The sequence below is a fragment of the Galeopterus variegatus genome, unplaced genomic scaffold (genome assembly GCF_000696425.1).
Source record: "Galeopterus variegatus unplaced genomic scaffold, G_variegatus-3.0.2 Scaffold711, whole genome shotgun sequence".
Classification (NCBI taxonomy): Eukaryota; Metazoa; Chordata; class Mammalia; order Dermoptera; family Cynocephalidae; genus Galeopterus; species Galeopterus variegatus.
The window spans coordinates 582,977-601,033 of record NW_007726822.1 but is presented as its reverse complement, the minus strand read 5'-3'; the positions used below and the strand labels follow the sequence as shown (position 1 = coordinate 601,033).

The window sequence follows — 18,057 nt, the reverse complement described above, 5'->3', positions numbered from 1 at the left end:
TGCCAGTGCCCGCGGCCAGCACTGCGCAGACCTGCGGCTGCCCCAGCCGCCCCATCCCCGCCTCGCCTGCCCAGAGCAGCCGCACACACACGAGGAGACCTTCGCTCCCAGCATGGAAAGTGTGTCCATGGACATGTGTCACCAACGACTACCACCCTGTACTGCAGGAGGTGACTCATGCCTGGGTCCCCACTGTCCAGACGAATGGCCCCACAGGTCCTCTCCTTGCCTGGCACATGCCACACACTGCACACACCTGCCTGTGCTCACAAATTGGCACTGGGAACGGGAGGTAAGCGCCCGGTTACCTGCAGGGCTCGAAGCTCCTGGTGCTCCTCCTCTCCTTGGCCTGCAGGTTCCGGGGCAGCTGGACGCCCACGGTGCAGCTGACACGCAGCAGGAGCGCCGCAAACAGCTGGGGGTAGAGCTTGAGCACTGCGGGCCCCGACGCTGGAGCAGACACAACCTCGTGCAGTGCACAGGTAGCCTGGGGAGGAGTCGTCACAGGTCACACTGTCCTCTGGGCCTCAGCAAAACCTGGGCCCTGCACCCAGGACCCAGACAAGCTGAAGTGCCCTTTGCATGCTCCCCGTGTGCAGTGGAGGCCTCAGTTCCCCAGGGAGGACAGACAGGGCGGGCCCTGCGCAGTCGGCCCTCTGGGGCAGGCGGCCTCAGACCATCTGTTCTCGGTTCCCCAGCGGGAGGAGGAGGAAATTCCCACAGCTGCTTTACCACTTAAAACATTGCCAAGCTGGGCTTACTTTTGTCTGCAGGATAAAACGTGACGTGGTCTCCCCAGGGGACCAGCACCTGGGAGGCCTTTACGAGCCTGGGCTGAGCTCGCTGGCACCCGTGTTGCTGCTGGGTGCCTGTGGGGGCGCTGTCCAGGCCACCTTGTGGGGGGTTCCTCACCCTGGCACCGGGCAGGTGGGGGCAAGGAGAGCATGGGGGGGTGACCCAAGCCCACACTCACGGCGAGGGGCAGCAGTGTGGCCACCCGGTCAGGAGTGCTGCCCGGCAGGAAGGCTCGGCTCTCCTTGAATGGGACGTCTCTGGTCATCTTCTCCAGGAGCAGCTCCAGGACCTGGGTGGCGAGGCCAGGCTGCACGGCCAGTGCTCGCCACAGGGTGCAGGTGTGGCTGGAGCAGGCAGGGGAGGGGTGGTCACTTCAAGGCTGTGCTGGCCACAGCACCACAGATGCTGGCACCGGGGCCCGTGTCCCTGCCCACTGCCTCCTCGGTGCTGCGGCCCCCGGCTCATAACGTTCAGACACGCCCGCCAGAATCCGTTCCAGCCAGAATGGAAATGCGCCCTGACCCCAGATCTGAACTCACCCCTTCCTGTGACCCCAGGGGTCTGTAAGCAGCTGGCAGTAAAGGACAGGGGAGAAATCTGGGCCACACACACAGGGCCTGAGGGAAGGGTGGCAGGAGTGGTGCCCAGGGCGCTGTCAGAGCACATATGAGGCCACTGGGGCACATGGTCAGGAGGACCCAGCACACAGGAGATCACGTAGCACAAGTGAGGTCCCTCGATGTCGCAGCCAGCACAGGCCAATCAGTGCCCCCCAGGCTGTGAAGTGGCTATGCTCATGAGTTTACAGAAGTAACGGCGAACTTCTACGGCAAACGTTTAAGAGAACCAAATAACACGACCAAAGCGCAGGGTTCGATCCCTGTACCAGCCAGCACCAAAAGTAAATAAAAATAAGTAAAAGAGAACCAACTAACCCATTTAGAAATGACAAGTAATGCACTCAGTACGCACCTGAGGGGCCAGCCTGGACACAGTGGAAGAGACAGAGAGTGAACCGGAAGATAAATCGAGGGAAGCACCCAGGACCAGCACACAGAAAGAACAAGGTGGAATTCAGACAGAGTAAGAGCGGTGGAGGACGAAACGAGAAGGGCGGACACAGGCATGGCTGTCCCCGACGCAGAGGAAGGAGAGTGGTGGCTGAAAAGGAAAGGCTGAGAAGTCTGACAGCTGATGGCTTCAACTAGGACACTGACCTACAGCCTCGGGAGCCCAGCAGCTACTAGTGGCCTAGAGAACAAGACACCCACCTGCGAGCTGCACAGCGGCCACCACGGAGAAGGGGTGGCTCCCTTCACAAAGGCAGCACCGGTCACACTGGCCCTGACTTCTCAAGAGTGACTAATGACGGATGCCAGAAAACAGAGACGTGTCCTCTCACACGCACTAAAGAAAGTGCTTGCCAAACTACAAGCTTAAACTCTGCAGACATAATATTTGAGAGGAAAATATTCAAGAAGGATCGCCAAATAAAGACATTTTCAGATAAACAAAAATGAAGAGTTTATCACCGACCGACAGTCACCAAGGAGATTCTGGAAGGAGCTTCAGGTAGGAGGGGACAGAGGCCTGAGGCGCGGGAACAAGGCACGTGAGGCTGGTGGCGAACGTGGGCCACGCACACACCTGCCAGGACGGCTGGGGCCCTGCATGTGGGGAGGCGCAGGCTCGGCCGCCCCGGACACGGTCTGGCCACACTGCGAGCTGAGCCTCCCTGCGTGCAGTGCCGGCCAGCACACCTCCTCCAAGAGGGCCCGCGAGCAGACAGCCGAGGCTTTGCAGGCCACGGGGCTGCTGTGGCAACCAGCAACGTCTGCCCTGCAGTGAGAGAAGCAGCCGCAGACTGCCTGGAGGGGTGGGCGTGGCTGTCTCAAGGAGGTTTCACTTACAGCCGCGGAAATGTGAATTTCACCTCATTTTCACGCACTAGGAAATGCTATTCTTTTGATCTTTTCCCAACCATTTATAAATGTAAGAGCTGTTCTAAGCTCACAGGGTGTGCGTGAACCAGCACAGGCCAGAGCTGGCCCAGGGCTGTAGCTTGCTGACCCTTGACCCACAGCAGTTCTGCTCTGTCCAGATGAGAGAGACATAAATGGACGCTGTACCCACCAAGGGAAACAGACAAGAATGCACAAAGCATGGTTATTCCCAACAGCCCCAGACTGAAAACACCTGAATGCCCATCGCCTGGCAAGGCGTCAGCACGTGGTGCAGAGTGCACAGAAACAGAAAGGAGGAGCTGCGGCATGGTGCACGTTGGCAAGGCAGGTGAGCAGAGCCAGGAGAAAGCTCCGCACGACCCATTTACACAAAGTTCAAGATCAGGCAAAGCCCTTGTCTAGTGACACCATCAGATTGGTGGCCTCTTGGGGTTTCAACCTAGGGCGTGCAGGTACCGACGAGGTGGCAGCCGAGGCCTGTGCTCAGGACGTCCATGCAGCGCACACTGCCACAGAACACGAAATGAGGAACGAGCCAAGAGCAAGCAGCGGCAAATGTGCAGAAATACAGCTAAAGACTGACTAGATACACAAGACAGTCACGATAATGACAACGTGGGCAGACGGGGCTGTGCACAGGTCGGGAGGCCCCAGCAGGCCATGCCGTCTGGAAGGAGCTGGCCTCATCTGCTCAGGCAACCACTGACAGAAAAGAGACAGCAGGACTTCCAGACCGACTGACCGGAAAACAGGGAATCAGAGAGACCCTGTCCCTCTAAAAAAAGACAAGAAGATTGAAAAAAAAAACAGCACAGGTGAGAGAGAGAAGGCAGAAAAGAAGAGAGGATTTAAACCCACCCTATCAGCACCAAGTGCACATAGTTACCATGTAAAAGCAACACGTCTGAACACAAAACCACAGAGAGGTTGACAGTCACAGGAGGTGCCAGGCAAATGCAGCTTAGTGCACAGGGCCTCGCTGGTGAGAAGTCTACCTCACAAAGCAGGGCACCTCCACCAGGAGCAGAGGACACCAACCGTGCACACCTGGGCACAGCATCACAGCATCGAAAAACATATGCCATGGGCCGGCCCGTGGCTCACTCGGGAGAGTGTGGTGCTGATAACACCAAGGCCCCGGGTTTGGATCCCATATAGGGATGGCCGGTTAGCTCACTGGCTGAGCGTGGTGCTGACAACACCAAGTCAAGGGTTAAGATCCCCTTACCAGTCATCTTAAAAAAAAACAACAAAAAAAAACATATGCCGTGCGCAACCGGGAGGGGGGAGGTCTCTGGGTCCCGGGTGGCTGGGGGCCCCCACATACACCTGGGACAGCAAAGGCGGGCAGGATAGCAGGCTCATGGGAAGAAGGGCAAGGGGACCCCAGCGGGCATACCCCAGGCTCCCAGAGGGTGTGCAGAGTGGGCACGGCCCTGAGGGTCTGCTTACAGTGTGGGTAGGTGCCCTACAGAGGAGAGGCCCTGGAGAAACTGGGACACAGACCAGAGCGAGGGGCAGCCTCCAGCATCTACTGGAGCACAGGGCAACGGAGAGCCGGCCAGGCAAGCCTGAGGACCACAGAAGAGGCAGGAAGTGACGCCCACGTGACTGTGTGTCCCACATGGCCCAGAGCCACAGGGACTCACAAAGAAAGGCCGGGTGCAGAGGCAGGCGCAGGGATCAGGGAGCAAGCGTCACACTAGCAGGAAGGACCCATGCCTGGCGTCTGGGCGGGGCTGAGGCCGAGTCCCCTGTCCACCCAGCAGGCCCGTGGTGCTCGGTACCTGTCAAGGGGCAAGGGGCTGCCCAGGAGGCTGGACACAACGGCCGCACAGTGCTTGGACGCCAGGAGGTACACGCTGTGCTGGGCGGCCGGCAGGACATGCTCCCTGCGGGTCTCCTGCAGCTTGGAGCGCAGCACACTCACGATCTCTGGCACCTGCAACCAGACAGGACATGGCAGTCGGGCCACATGGAAGGTGCTCAGGTGCTGGCTAGCCCCAGCTGTGGGGAGGGAAGTTGGTGAGGTCCAGCCCTCCTGACTGCTGCCACCAGCCTTGGGGAGAAAAGGCAGGACTGAACCCCACGGCCACAAGCAGCCGAAGTATCAGAACAAGGACTGGAATCCATGAGGACAGGGACAGTGCCTGCTGGGTGGTGGACGGATGCTGGAGCCCTCGCACCCCACAACACAGCTACTCACACCAACTCTTAGCGTCCCCTGATGACCCTGGGCTCCCCCTGGCAGGGAGACCCAGCCTCTGGCCACTGGAGACATGACCCGCATGGGTTGCCAACTGCTCCCCACTGGGGTCAGGCTGGGGATCTGGGAGGACAGAGGAAGGGAAACCAATTCCCAGACTGAGGCTGCAACTGAGCTTGGAGAAGGGTCTGCGTGACAACGCTGGCCTTCAGCCGCAGTGTGCACTGCTGCGAAGGGCAGGTGACAGAGCGCTGGCCAGGGTGGGGAGGGGGGACGCTGGCCCTGGGACTCCTCAGGCCTCGACCAAGTCCAGTGGCTGGTTATGCAGCCCACTGACCAGCCTCCAGCTGTCCCAGCACAGCCACATCATGGTGAGTCCCTGTGCCCATGGGGCATGCTGGCCTAGGGGTCTCCTCTCTAGCACCAACCATGGTGACCCTCTCTGCTGAGGCTGTGCAGGCGGAAAACACTACAGTTTGGGGTGACAACAGACGAAACAGTGACCCCTTAGGTCACACCGACCTCGCAGGGTGGCAGGTGGCAGGCTGTAGGCACTGCTGACCCCTGGGCTCCCAGGCCAGGGCGATGGCTGAGGGACCCACCAGATGGCCTGGGCTGCTAGGAAGGCCTGGAGGACGTGGCTACCACAAACAAGGAAGGCCAAACAGCAGCCACAGGTGAAGCTGGAAGAGACACCAGGCAAGGGGGGAGCCAGCCAGGCCACGGTGTTTGCATGGTGGGCAGCAAGGGCACAGGACTACCCTTCCCTTGTCCCTGCTGTCCTCAAAGTAGCTGCACACACACCTGGAGACCTCAGGTGCAGAGGGCTGCGGCTCACAGCTTGCCCACGCCACAGCCCCCTTCCCATGGCCTCCGCCTGCCCCCGTGTCCCCTCAAGACGCTGCCCAGGTCTAGGGAATCTGCCCGTTGCCCTGTCAGGGAGATTCCTCCGTATTCCTGCCTTTCTGGAAGTTCTGACAGTCAACAGGTACTGAACTCAAAGCTGACTTCTTGGCACCGGGTCTGGCTCCTCAGCCCTGTGGGGTGGTGGCAGCTTTGGCAGACAGGTCACTGCAAGGCTGAGTCTGGGGTCCATGGGCTGACCTGAGCATGGTAGGTGTCCTCTGAGCCGCTGCTGACAGGGCCTGGGTGACCTCCTGCTCTCCTGAGCACTGTGGGGCCCCAGGGCTTCTCTACATGGGGAGCAATGGCCCCTCTGAAGACCTGCAGGCCTGGGGACCACTAGCAGTGACTGCTTCCGTCACCTGAGGCCTCGGGGTCCACAGGACTGTCCCATCTCCTGCACATTCAGGTTGGCATTTTATTTTTTCCAGAAACCTACTGATTTGGCGATGGACTCCGAGAGCCTCGGCACATGGCCTGACTGTCCGCCACGCTCAGATCTCTCACGTGTCTCCTCCTCTTTGCCTTTTGCTTTTTAGAATGTTGGCTCTGTTCCCACCGCTTGTCTTATCAGAGATTTATCTTTCTGTTTCAGTGGGCTATTGATCTTTTCTAACATTTCCTTCACTTCTGCACCTGTATTTTTTCAATAGCTAGAGACTACGGTGTGTGTGAGCGCTCGAATCCACGCTGGGGCGGAGGGCTGGTTTCCAGATTCATCTCTTCGCTTAGGATTCCTGAGCATCATTCCCACACTGGTGGGCAGGGTCCACCCCGTCCCAGGACGCGGTCTGCACTCCAGCCGCCCACCGTGCCAGGCTCAGCCTACACCAGCCCCGTGTCTTTGGGCTGTGGCTCCTCACCTTCATGGTGAGCTCTGTGAAGGGTCCTTTTCTTTCTGTCACCCTTGGTCTGGGTCATCTGTTCACAAGAGCTTTGCTGAGACGTCGTTGAGACACCACCCAGGTGACCCGCTCTAAGTGCACAGCTCAGTGGTTTTGTACATTCACAGAGGGGTGCAGCCATCCCCACGGTCAATTTTAGGACATTTCCATAGCCCAGAAAGAAACCCTGAACTCATCAGCAGCCGCTCCCCACACCCTCCCCCCAGCCCCTGGCAACCTCTGATCTACTTTGTCTCTATGGGTTTGCCTGTTTTGAACATTTCATATAAATGGAATCACACGGCACGTGCTCTGTGTCCAGCTGCTGTCACTGAGCGCGGCGTGGTCAAGGTTCACCGTGCCGCAGCGCGTCAGTGCTTCAGTCCTTCCTATGGCCAGACGATGATCTGCTGTGCGAGTGGACCACGTTTTCTTCATTCACTCACAAACTGATGGTCGTGCGTGCTCACCCCGCTTCCTGGGTACTATGAGTAGTGCTGCTGTGAATAGTTATGTGCAGGTTTTTGTGTGAACATGTTTCTAGTTCTTATGGGCACACACCTGGGGAGCAGAACTGTGGGTCGTGCTGTGACTCCATTCCCGCTTCCTGGGTATTATGAGTAGTGCTGCTGTGAATAGTTATGTGCAGGTTTTTGTGTGAACGTTTCTAGTTCTTATGGGCACACACCTGGGGAGCAGAACTGTGGGTCGTGCTGTGACTCCATGGCTAGCTCCCCACAGTGGCAGCTCCATCCCCACTCCCACCTGTTTGTTTTAAATGGAGTCTCTTCTTTCCTGTTATTTCCTTGGCTCCCCCTGCACATCCCCTCAACCCACAGAAGACCCTTCCACCAGCCCAAGTGACTGGCGTTAGGAACCCGTCCTTTATTTTCCTGTCTTGCCCTCTGTGTATGGTTTTATGATCATCTCATGGTGGGGACTCATGTGCCACCTGCTGGGACCACATTTTCTTTCTTTCTTTTTTTTAAAGCTGACTGGTAAGGGGATCTTAACCCTTGACTTGGTGTTGTCAGCACCACGCTCTCCCAAGTGAGCCACGGGCCGGCCCTGAGACCAAATTTTCTGATTCAAAGTCAGAGAAGCTCAAAGTCCAACAGCAGGGGCTTGTCTTCAAGAGCTCCCCCTGCCAGCCTCTCTCAGAGCAGGGGAGAAAATGTAGCTTCACCACCACCCCAGTGGGTACACAATGCTCGTGTATCAAGTGACAGGTGTGGCTGAGGTGCTGTGCTGCAGACCTGGGCCAAGTCAAAGAATGGGGGTCGGCATCGCTTATCCTGGCTGGGCTACGGTGAGCGTTGTGGATGCCAGCCTGAGCCAGGGAGGCGACAGCTTGGCAGCTCCAGCAGCCCAGGAACCAGCGACCAGCTCAGCATGTCAGGCCTGCAGAGAGGCACCTGGCTTTATCAAGAACAGAGGGGACTTAAAACTACAAAACTCCTAGAAGAAAACACACGGCAAAGCTTCGTGACAGTGGATCTGGAAATGATTTCTCAGACATGACACCAAAGGCACAGGCAACACAAGAAAAACAGACGAATAGGACTATGTCAAACTTAAACTTTTGGGGCCGGCCTGGTGGCGCACTCGGTAGAGTGTGGCGCTTGGGAGTGCAGCAGCGCTCCCGCCAAGGGCTCGGATCCCATATACAGACCGGTCCGCTCACTGGTTGAGCGTGGTGTGGGCGCGACACCGAGGGTTGTGATCCCATTGCCGGTTGCAGTACGGGCGTGACACTGAGGGTTGCGATCCTGTTACCGGTCACGAAAAAAGACAAAAAGGAAAAAAAAAAACTTAAACTTTTGTGCATCAAAAGACAAAGCAACAGAGTGAAGGGGCAACCTGTGGAATGGAGGACGCACATGCACATCATGCGTCTGACCAGAGGCTGCTGTCCAGGACACATGAGAGACACCTGCAACTCAGATAAAATTATCAACAACCTGATTAAAACAGGGGCAAAGCACTTGACATTTCTCCACAGAGGATAAACGAATGGCCAAAAAACACAGGAACAGATGCTCCACAATGCGTCGTCTGAGAAATGCAAACTGAAACCACAAAGACATATCACTTCACACCAACAGGACAAGGAGGATCAGACTGTGTCCCCCAAGATTTGTGTGTTAGAAGTGTGATCCCCACTGTGACTGTCAGCAGGGTGGGAAATCCTGTCATGATAATTGACAGGTGGGGCCTCAAAGAGGTGACTGGACTGTGAGGACCACGCCCTGGTGAAAGGATTGCTCTGTTCACTGAGTAATAAGCTGACAGGTTACGGTGGGCATGGGAATGGTTTGCAGGGCTTCAAAAGGAGAGCGCACAGGAGCTCTCTCTGCTTCACTGTCCACCATGTGACACCCTGCTGTGCTGTGAAGAGTCCCTACCCCCCAACAAGGCCCTCACCAGATGCGTTCCCTGGACTTTGGACTTCCCAGCCTCTGGAATAATAAACAATAAATATTGTTTCTTTTCAAGTTACCCAGTTCCAGGTAATAATGCTTTGTTATAAGCAACAGAAACAGACTAATACAGCCACTGTGAAAAAAACCAACACACAAAATAATGAGCGTTGCTGAGAAGGTGGAGAAATTGCTTCGTCTGTTGCTGGTAGGAACATAAACAGCACGGCGTGTTTGAAAACAGTACGGAGGCTCCTAGAAAACTGAACAAGGACCCAACATGTGATCCAGCAATCCCACTTCTCGGCATGTAACCGAAAGAACGGAAAGCAGGGACTTGAGACATCTGCACCCTCGCGTGGACAGCAGCATGATTCACAACAGCCAGAGGTGGACGCTGCAACCCAAGTGTGCACTGGCGGATGAACAGGTACACAAGACACGGTCCGTCCATACACTGGGGCCAACCGCAACACCTGGTGGCCGCCACCTCCAGCTGGTCCTTGACATGGTCCGTCCATACACTGGGGCCAACCGCAACACCTGGTGGCCGCCACCTCCAGCTGGTCCTTCCCTTCCATCTGCACAGAAATGCCAGAGGACCTTTTTACCCTTGGATCTGACCTGGGGAGCCCCACTGCCTGCAAAATAAGATCCAAACCTCTGCCTGGCAAACCCCAACTGCCACGGCCATGTCTGCCTCTATTCTCTTGCCTCCCTGCACCTCCTGGGTCCTGAATGCAAACTCCTCCACACCCTCAGCCTCTGCTGCGATGGCACTCAGATACTGTCTCTCTGCAGGAGCCACACCACACGCAGCTCCCGTGGCACAAGGGCCCTTCTGCCAGACACACTTCTCTCTTCCTCATTGGCAAATTCCTGCTCATTCCTCCCTGAGAAGATACTTGCTATGTATTCCATAGAGGAATTGTATCTAGAATACATGAAGCACCCTTACAAACCAATAAAAATAGCACAGACAACCCAAAAGAAAAATGGGCAAGAGACTGGTGTCCTCACAGAAGGGGACGTCCAAGTAGCCAGTAAATACATGAAAAAATGTTCAGCTTTAAAAGTCTCCAGAGAAAGGTAAATTAACCTCTAACACGAGCCATCACACACCCACTAGAAAAGGACGACACACACAGCTGTTGGCAAAACCAGGCCCTGCTGAGCCTCACACGCTGCTGGGAGGACAACTGGCCCCTGCCCAAGGCGACATCTGGCAGCCCCGGGAGAGATGCACGAAGGACCATCCTTCAAGCCCCAGCTGCTCTCCTGGGTGTGTCCCCAACTAAAACAAACCCTCAGGTCACAGGACCCAGACACTGGCAGCGGTCCGTGACAGCCCAGACCAGGAACTGAGCGCTCACAGGGCGGATGTGTGAACCGAAGGTGACATATTCACAACTCAAGAGTGAGCCGGGGCCAGCACAGTGGGTAAGCTCACATCAGCACCGAGAGACCAGACGTAAGGGCACAAGCCTCCGTCCGTATCTTATACAAACCTGGTCATGCTTGTCTGTGCTGAGAGGAGGTGGCGACAGTCCCTAGAGTGTCTGGGGGGTGGGAGGGGATGAGGAGACTGGGAGCTGGGCGGGACGCTCTGCTTGTGGATGGCTCTGTGGTCTCCCATGTACTCCGACACAGAGCTTAAAAATTCCTCCAGGCAAACAGGGACAACCCCGGCGTCTGCCTCTCCAGGATTCATGAGCAGCTGCCTGGCTCATCGGAGCCTACCAGACCTGGAAGGACCTGAGCGCAGGGACGTGCATTCCGGCCCCTGTACCACACATCTGTTGCAGAGCTGCTGCCAGTGCACATTTGAACACAACTCATAGACGGATGGAGCTGAGACCCTCCCCAGACACAGGTGAACAGGCAAGCCAACTCGAATGGTGCCAGGGCGTCCAGGGACCACCTCTATGGGTGTCCAACCTGGTGAGGGACCCTGGAGTCCCACACCAGGGCAGTCTGCTGGGTGGACCTGGGTGACCCTGTGCACCTGCATCCTCACCAGTAAAGCCAGCAGGGAGCTCAGCTAGTGCCAGCTCACTGCCTGCTCAATGGTGCGTGGATTCCTTTTGGTTTTTTCCCCCTTTAATCTCCTAGGATAGTTTCTACCTAATTCTAGTCTGTCTTCAGACATGAAAGAAAGATTTGTGCACATCAGGCCTGCAAAAAAAGGAGTAAGAACAGGAATAGTCTAACCACAGGAGAGCCCCTCAGGGGATTCCTGCAGAGGTCCCCTGCCAGCCTCTCCAAGCCCTGACCCACCCCTGCCCCTCACCTCCTCTGGGAACACCTGCTGCCTGCAGCCCTACCCCTCACCTTCTCCAGGAGCACGCCGCCCCGCTCCTTCAGCAGACAGTTGATCATGACAGTGGCAGCTCGGGAGCAGTTCTCATCAGGGTCCCCCAGGCCTTCGAACATGGTTAGTAAGAGGCTGATGAGTTGGTCTGGTGGGAGGCGCTTAGCGATGATCTAGAACAGTGGTGCCAGAAGATCAAAGAAGGTGGATGTCAGCACCCCAAATGCCACTCCTTCCAGGTGCAAAATCTCAGGATCTTGAGCTTGAAGTGGGGTGCTTCCCTTCTCCTGCCTCCCCGCCCTGCTGGGGCAGGGGTTGGGGGGGCTCATTGACAGAGTACTGCCAGGCTTCTAGAAGGTGGCCCTGGCCAGCTACGGGGCTGGGGTCGCAGCACCCTCCTAGAGTGGCAGGCTGGGAGTGACCCAGTCAATGCAGCTGTTCTGGAATTCTTTAGAACACAGGGAGTCAAGGGCAGGTGGGTAGCCTGTGCCAGCCACTGAGGCACGGAAGGGCCTCCACTCCCCCACCGGTTCAGCAAGCACCAAGCCACTTTCTCTCTCCCTTCAGTGTAACAGAAACTGGCCACAAGTCAGGTCACATAAAGCAGCATGACGGTGAAGGGAAGACACCAACCACATGCAAAGAAGCACAGACGCTGAAACCAAGACCACGAGGCCCCTGCTTCTCCTCTACTGGCCCAGGGCTGACTCTGTGCTTTACAACATCTAAGACCCCACCCCAGAAAGTGCCCTGGTGACCCCTTCCCTTCCTCTTCCTCTGCCAGACACAAAGCATCAGGACCCCAGGCACCAGACAGACACCACACAGAACAGCAGCACCAGCACCGCGCTGGAGAGTACTGGGAGAGAGGCAGTATTTGCAACTCCTTGGAGCCCTGCTGGGCCTCTGAGCGTGGGCACCAGGCAGGCCTGGGGCAGGAAGGGGCAGGGCCCACCTCTGGCCCTTCCATGGGTGGGCCAGAGCCTGTAGTGCCCTGCAGGCGATGCCCGCAAGCCCTCACGTGGCTCTCAGGTCACGGACAGCTCAGGGAAGTCTACACATACAATCACCGGCACAGAGCGGTCCCCCGAGATCCTGGTCAGAAAGCTGCCTCTCCAGTGAGCAGCCTGGGGGTGCAGGCAGCGGGCGCACGGCAGCAGGCTACCTGGGCCTCATCACCCTACTCCCTCCTCGGCCTCCACCAAGGCCTCGCCACACAGAGGACCTGTCCCTTGCGTGGACTGTGCTGTTCCACACAGACAGGTGCAGGTGACAGGGCAGTGCCATTCAGAGAAGGTGCCAGGAGACCTGCACCCAGACTTGTGCCCATTGCTGGGTGGCACCTGCAGAGCCTACAAGATACCAGGTGCTGCCTCCAAAGTCTGTCCTAGCCCCAGCCAGTGCCAGTCCCTCCTTCCTGCCATAGATGTTCTGGAAGGTACCTGGGCTATGCTATGGCAGGCGTGGAAGAGGATGGATGGGTCAGGGTGCTTGAGGCCATCTTTGAGGGTGAGGAGCTGCTCGGCCATGTCATCGTGGTAGTCTCGGGAGAAGCCTGAGTGGCAGGAGGAACAAGGAGTCAGGCTAAGCCCTCCCTGGAGGTCTTGCAGCCAAGACCCCGCACCTCATCCCTGCCAGCGCCTCTGCCCCACCATGGCCCCCATGCCCTCAGCAGGGGCTCACCCTCGTAGCCCAGCTGGAGGTAGAGCAGGGAGTGGACGCAGCCCACGGCCTCCTGGCGGGTGGCAGGCCACAGGTCCGCACACCGGGGAGCAAAAAGGCCGACGAGGAGGCCCAGGTTGTGGAAGGGCACCAGGGCCTGGAGGGGAGACAGCCAGCATGGGGGTGGGGATGGGCAGGTGCCCCTCACACCACCCAGACTCAGAGGAAGGCAGGCGTGTGAGCAGGAGGGCAGCTGTGTCCACGCAGTCCTGAGCCTTCCCTCTGGCCTGGTACGGCCCGACAGCTCCTTCTTTCCCATCCCCCTGTCCAGTATGGGCTCAGCTCTGGCCACACCTAGTCTACTTGGGTCCCTAAAAGGGGAGGACCAAGCTGTGGCAGGCTGGCAGGGAGGTGTGTGCAGGCAGAGGGATGCCAGGGGACGAGGAGCGGGGCTCCAAACCAGCAGCAGAGGGAGCAGGACATGGGAGGTCCCCTCCCGCTATAGGACAAACCCCGTCAGAGGGGAAGGGCTGCACGAGGTCCCCCTTCACCCTACCTAGGTCCTGCTCCCATCCTTCAGAGCCTCTTCTGCGCTGCTCAAACACCAACCCTTCCCCACCTCCTCTTAGCACACGGCCTTGCTGCCTACTCCCAGGGCTTGTGACATCGGTCACCCACCTCCCCAAACACACGCCCGTCCTCTGACCTCCACCTGCCCTCTCAGCCCCACACTTGAGGCCTTGCTGGGAGCCACCTATGCCCCACCCTTGCGCAGGCTCCTGGACCCTGCTGATCTTCTCAGACAGAAACCTGGCATCTACCTTCTTGTTACCAAAACTCATCCCCAAAGTCACCACTGATGAGAAAGAAGAATTTCAAGTCAGGAGGGAAAGGCTGGAATGCAGGATAACAGATCACAGTGACGGGCTGTGCCAACTAAGGTTAGTGTCCGCCACACCAGCATGGGGACAAAGTGCAGCCTGACCAGGGTTAGTGGGAACAGACCACGGAAGCAGGCAGGCAGGACACCGTTCACGTGCGCACAGAAGGCGTAAGCCGTAAGAAACACACCAGCATTAGCCACATAAAGAATGAAAGTTTGGGTACATTAAAAAAAAGAAAAAGAAACCACCGAGAAAAAGCCTACAATAATCTTGACAGATGACGAAAAGACCTGACAACATCCAGCATCTGTTCCTGATAAAATTTCTCATTAAAACAAGTAGACGGACGCTTCTAGAACATGATAAAGAATAAATACTGCCAAGCAATGCTGAAGGCCGAGGCGCAGGTTAGTCCTGGCCAATGGGTGGGCCCTGAGGACAGGGAGCCCTCTGATTCAACTCCGGGTGGCCAGCCTAGGGACACCTCCTGGCCCTGAAAGGGCCTCAGTCTGTGTCTCAGTTAGGAGGACTGCGGGAGGAGCTGGAGAGGCCGCCAGAGGAAGGCCAGGGAGCCAGGGGCACTCTGGACGTGACGGCCACCCACAGCTGTCCCTCAGCCACAGGGGTGGGGCCCACACTCACGCTGACATGCAGGTGCTCCAGGAAGAAGCGCAGCAGGCAGGCGCTAAGGCCAAGAGCCCGTGCCCGCTCGTGGCCCCTCGGAGACTTGATCCACGGGCTCAGGTGCTGGGGAAGACGGGGCTTCACACAGGTGCCAGCTCACGGGGCAACCCGGGAGAGCAGGCGCTTGTGTGTCGCAGGGAGCTAGGCAGGGCTGCCCAGCATGGCTTCGACCTCACGGCCTGCTGCAGCTCACCTCTGCCCTCTCACTCTGGCCCAGCCCAGGTGGACCCAGAGTAGGCTGGGCCTCTGGAGGCACAGGGTGGATCCTGCCCTGGCCCGAGAAGGACACGTTCCTAAGAACAAGGGTGGGTCCTACCCACGCCCACAGCCATGCTGAAAAGAGTGGGAAAGCAGCCTCAGCCTGGCACACCTCCCCTCCCCATCTCCATGGAGCTCAAGTCTGGGAATCACAGGGGTCCTTTGGGGTGTTTCAGCCCCACATCAGGCGACGGGGGGAGGGGAGAACAGGCTGCGGAGGCGGCACTGGGTCACGACCTCCCGCATCTGCGCGCCTGCCCAGCAGGACAGGGTGCTGCTCATATGCTTGCAGATCCCCCCAAATTGCAGAGAGAACCAAACTGCGCCTGCGGTGCCCCCACAGGGAGAGAGGGCAGGAAAACCAGGTGAGGGGCCAGCCACCAGACGGGGCGCCCCCCACAGCAGTGCATATCCACCGCATACCTCAACCATGATCTGCAGGCTCTGGGGCGTCATGCTGCGCTGCAGGAGGCTCCTGAGCAAATCTTCAAGGGCACGCATTGTGTCAAGATATAGGGCCTGGAAGGAGAGCCAGCCACTCAGTCCCACAATGACCCCAGGGTGACCCCACGGCCCTCAACGGCCTTCCCACTGTCCCCACGGACATGGTATATGGCAAGGGCCACACAGTGATACCTCCTGGCAGCCCTCGTCTCCGTCTTCAGGCGGCAGGGCCATGATGCTGTGCAGACAGCCCTGGACCATGTCTGCCTGGACCTGCTCCTCCAGCACTGGCTCCAGGGAGCTGAGCAGCACGTTAAGGGCCTGGGCGGTGACCGCTGCAGCTGCCACTGCACTCACCTCGCCCCAGGCCCATGGCTGCAGCACACACGTGCACACACGCAGGCCCACGCATGGGCCAGAAAGGATACACCAGGTAAGTGCAGGTGAGCATGGCTTTCTTCCTCATGGGCGTCCTCAGGGAGTCTGGGGGCTCGGCCCTGATGAACTCCTGGGTGAGGCAGCCACAGGACTCAGTCTTGGAGGGAGCACCGGCTTTCCTCCCTGGTCAGCCTCTGTCCCTCAAACCAAGGGTGGTCAGGCCCCTGAGGAGCAGGGCTGCCCCCAGGCTGTATCCATGCACATGCCCTTCATTCTTCCCCAGACCCCACCTCCACACCTGCTGTCAATGCTTGTGATGCCACCCACTCTCCCAGGAACCCGCCTAAGGACCCACCAGCCCGCCCAGTGCTCACCATCATCTGTGCCACCAGTTCCGGCTTCCTTGAGAAGTGGAAGGCACCAGCTTGGGTGCTGCTGCAGATGGCCTGGCTGACCATGCACATGCTTTGGACAAGGCACAGCTTCAGGGCCGGGTCCTGGAGGGACAGTGGGCTGCAGGAGGCTGCCAACATGCACCCCCCAGCGCTGCCCAGCCCTGAGGTGGTGGCCATCCCCCATCCCCCAGCTGAGCCCAGCGCACACTCCCTTCCTTCCCAGGCCTGTTTAAGTCCATGTGGAATGGGGGGTTGGGGGTAGTCCCTGAAGGGACTGCTGTGGCACCAGGTTTCCCACGGCATGATCCTGGGCAGAACAACAGCACAGCAGACGCTGTGTGTGGTCAATGCCCCCAGAGGCGGGAGAAGAGCCCTCGACTGAGAAGGCCGCCCCGGCCTGTGGGTCTCAGAGAAGGGGTGAGGGTCCCATCTTGAGAACATTAAGGACCAGCTGCTCCCACTCAAACAGGTGGGGAAAAGGAAACTCTCGGGACAGCCCCAACCCTCCAGCCAACCCCAGAAGACCCAGAAGGGTCTGCTCTTCCAGGTGTAGGGGGAGAGACCTTCCCCAGTGAGGGTTTTGTCAGGTTAGTGCCAGCAGTGCCAGAAAGGAAACGTGTTAGTGAGGCCAGGGCAGGCCTCAGGAGGTCCAGGGGCCTCCAGTGCCATTCCCGCTGGACTCCAGCTTTGGACCCTCTCCTGGGTCCCAACCCTCCAGCCAACCCCAGAAGACCCAGAAGGGTCTGCTCTTCCAGGTGTAGGGGAGAGACCTTCCCCAGTGAGGGTTTTGTCAGGTTAGTGCCAGCAGTGCCAGAAAGGAAACGTGTTAGTGAGGCCAGGGCAGGCCTTAGGAGGTCCAGGGGCCTCCAGTGCCATTCCCGCTGGACTCCAGCTTTGGACCCTCTCCTGGGTGCTCACTGGGGTCCAGAGAGATCCCCCCGCAATAAGCATCACGGATCAGAGCCAGAGGAGACTCAGGGCTGTCTTCAGATGGGCAAGGGCTGTGGCCACAAGGAGAGGGGGGCTGGCTCAGCTCCCCTCAGGGTGCGAGTCCACAGCCCAGCTACTCAGAGGTGGCGGAAGCCCCCCTCCTCCCCACCCACCACCCAGGGCCCAGCCAGAACAAGAGCTCTGGCCCCTGTCCAGCCCCAAGAGGAGGGGCTGCTCCAAAGAGCAGTAGGACAGGAGAGGTCCCTGGGGGTGTTCTAGAACATGCCCCCTTGGGCTGGGGCCAGGAAGCCCTACGAGCTCCCCCTCTGGCTTCTGCTCCGGGAGCTCAGCCCAGTTTAGAAGAGAGACACGAGAGGGAACGTGGTTAGCGTGTAATTCCCACGCACGGTACCTTGGTCTCTACCTTTATTCCCAGAACCTGAATGACAGAAAGTGAGATGGGTTAAAATGTGAGGCTGGCGTGGGCGGGAACCCCGCCTCCTGGCCCGCTCGGCGCCCACCTTAGTGTTGAAGCACTGGAGCATGTTGCGCAGGATGTCGGCCTCGACCTTGGCCAGCACCAGCTCGCGGGGCGCCCGCACGGCCACGTGCCCGTAACACAGGATCAGCGCGCTCTTTACTCTCTCCACCTCGCTCTCACCTCGGTCCTGGGGCCAGAGGAATCAGCAGGACTTCAATCACATGGTTAATTACTCTCCCCGATAGGAAGCCTGGGACTCAAACTCGCAAGTTTCCAAATCCCTGAAGTCCTCCCAGAAGAAGGGCCAGACCCGGTGGCACACTGGATAGTGCGCCGCTTGGGAAGCGCGGCGGCGCTCCCGCCCGAGGGTTCGGATCCCACATACAGACCGGTTCCCGCTCACTGGCTGAGCGAGGCGCGGGAGCAACACCGAGGGTTGCGGTCCCGTTGCCGGTCCC

The 18,057-nt window shown here is 58.4% G+C and overlaps 1 protein-coding gene across 1 annotated transcript in view; it reads right to left on the bottom strand.

Moving 5' to 3' along the window:
- The window catches only part of MROH1 (maestro heat-like repeat family member 1), a 77,201-nt gene that overhangs the window by 6,271 nt on the left and 52,873 nt on the right, over positions 1–18,057 (bottom strand). The window contains exons 19-31 of the mRNA XM_008571709.1: positions 17,640–17,786; positions 17,531–17,557; positions 16,168–16,290; positions 15,844–15,923; positions 15,608–15,716; positions 15,395–15,490; positions 14,672–14,776; positions 13,167–13,302; positions 12,926–13,038; positions 11,504–11,656; positions 4,547–4,701; positions 974–1,139; positions 309–487 (exon numbers count right to left, since the gene is read on the bottom strand). Coding sequence (XP_008569931.1) covers positions 309–487; positions 974–1,139; positions 4,547–4,701; positions 11,504–11,656; positions 12,926–13,038; positions 13,167–13,302; positions 14,672–14,776; positions 15,395–15,490; positions 15,608–15,716; positions 15,844–15,923; positions 16,168–16,290; positions 17,531–17,557; positions 17,640–17,786 — 1,589 coding nt within the window. The remainder of the gene's footprint in view (positions 1–308; positions 488–973; positions 1,140–4,546; positions 4,702–11,503; positions 11,657–12,925; positions 13,039–13,166; positions 13,303–14,671; positions 14,777–15,394; positions 15,491–15,607; positions 15,717–15,843; positions 15,924–16,167; positions 16,291–17,530; positions 17,558–17,639; positions 17,787–18,057) is intronic.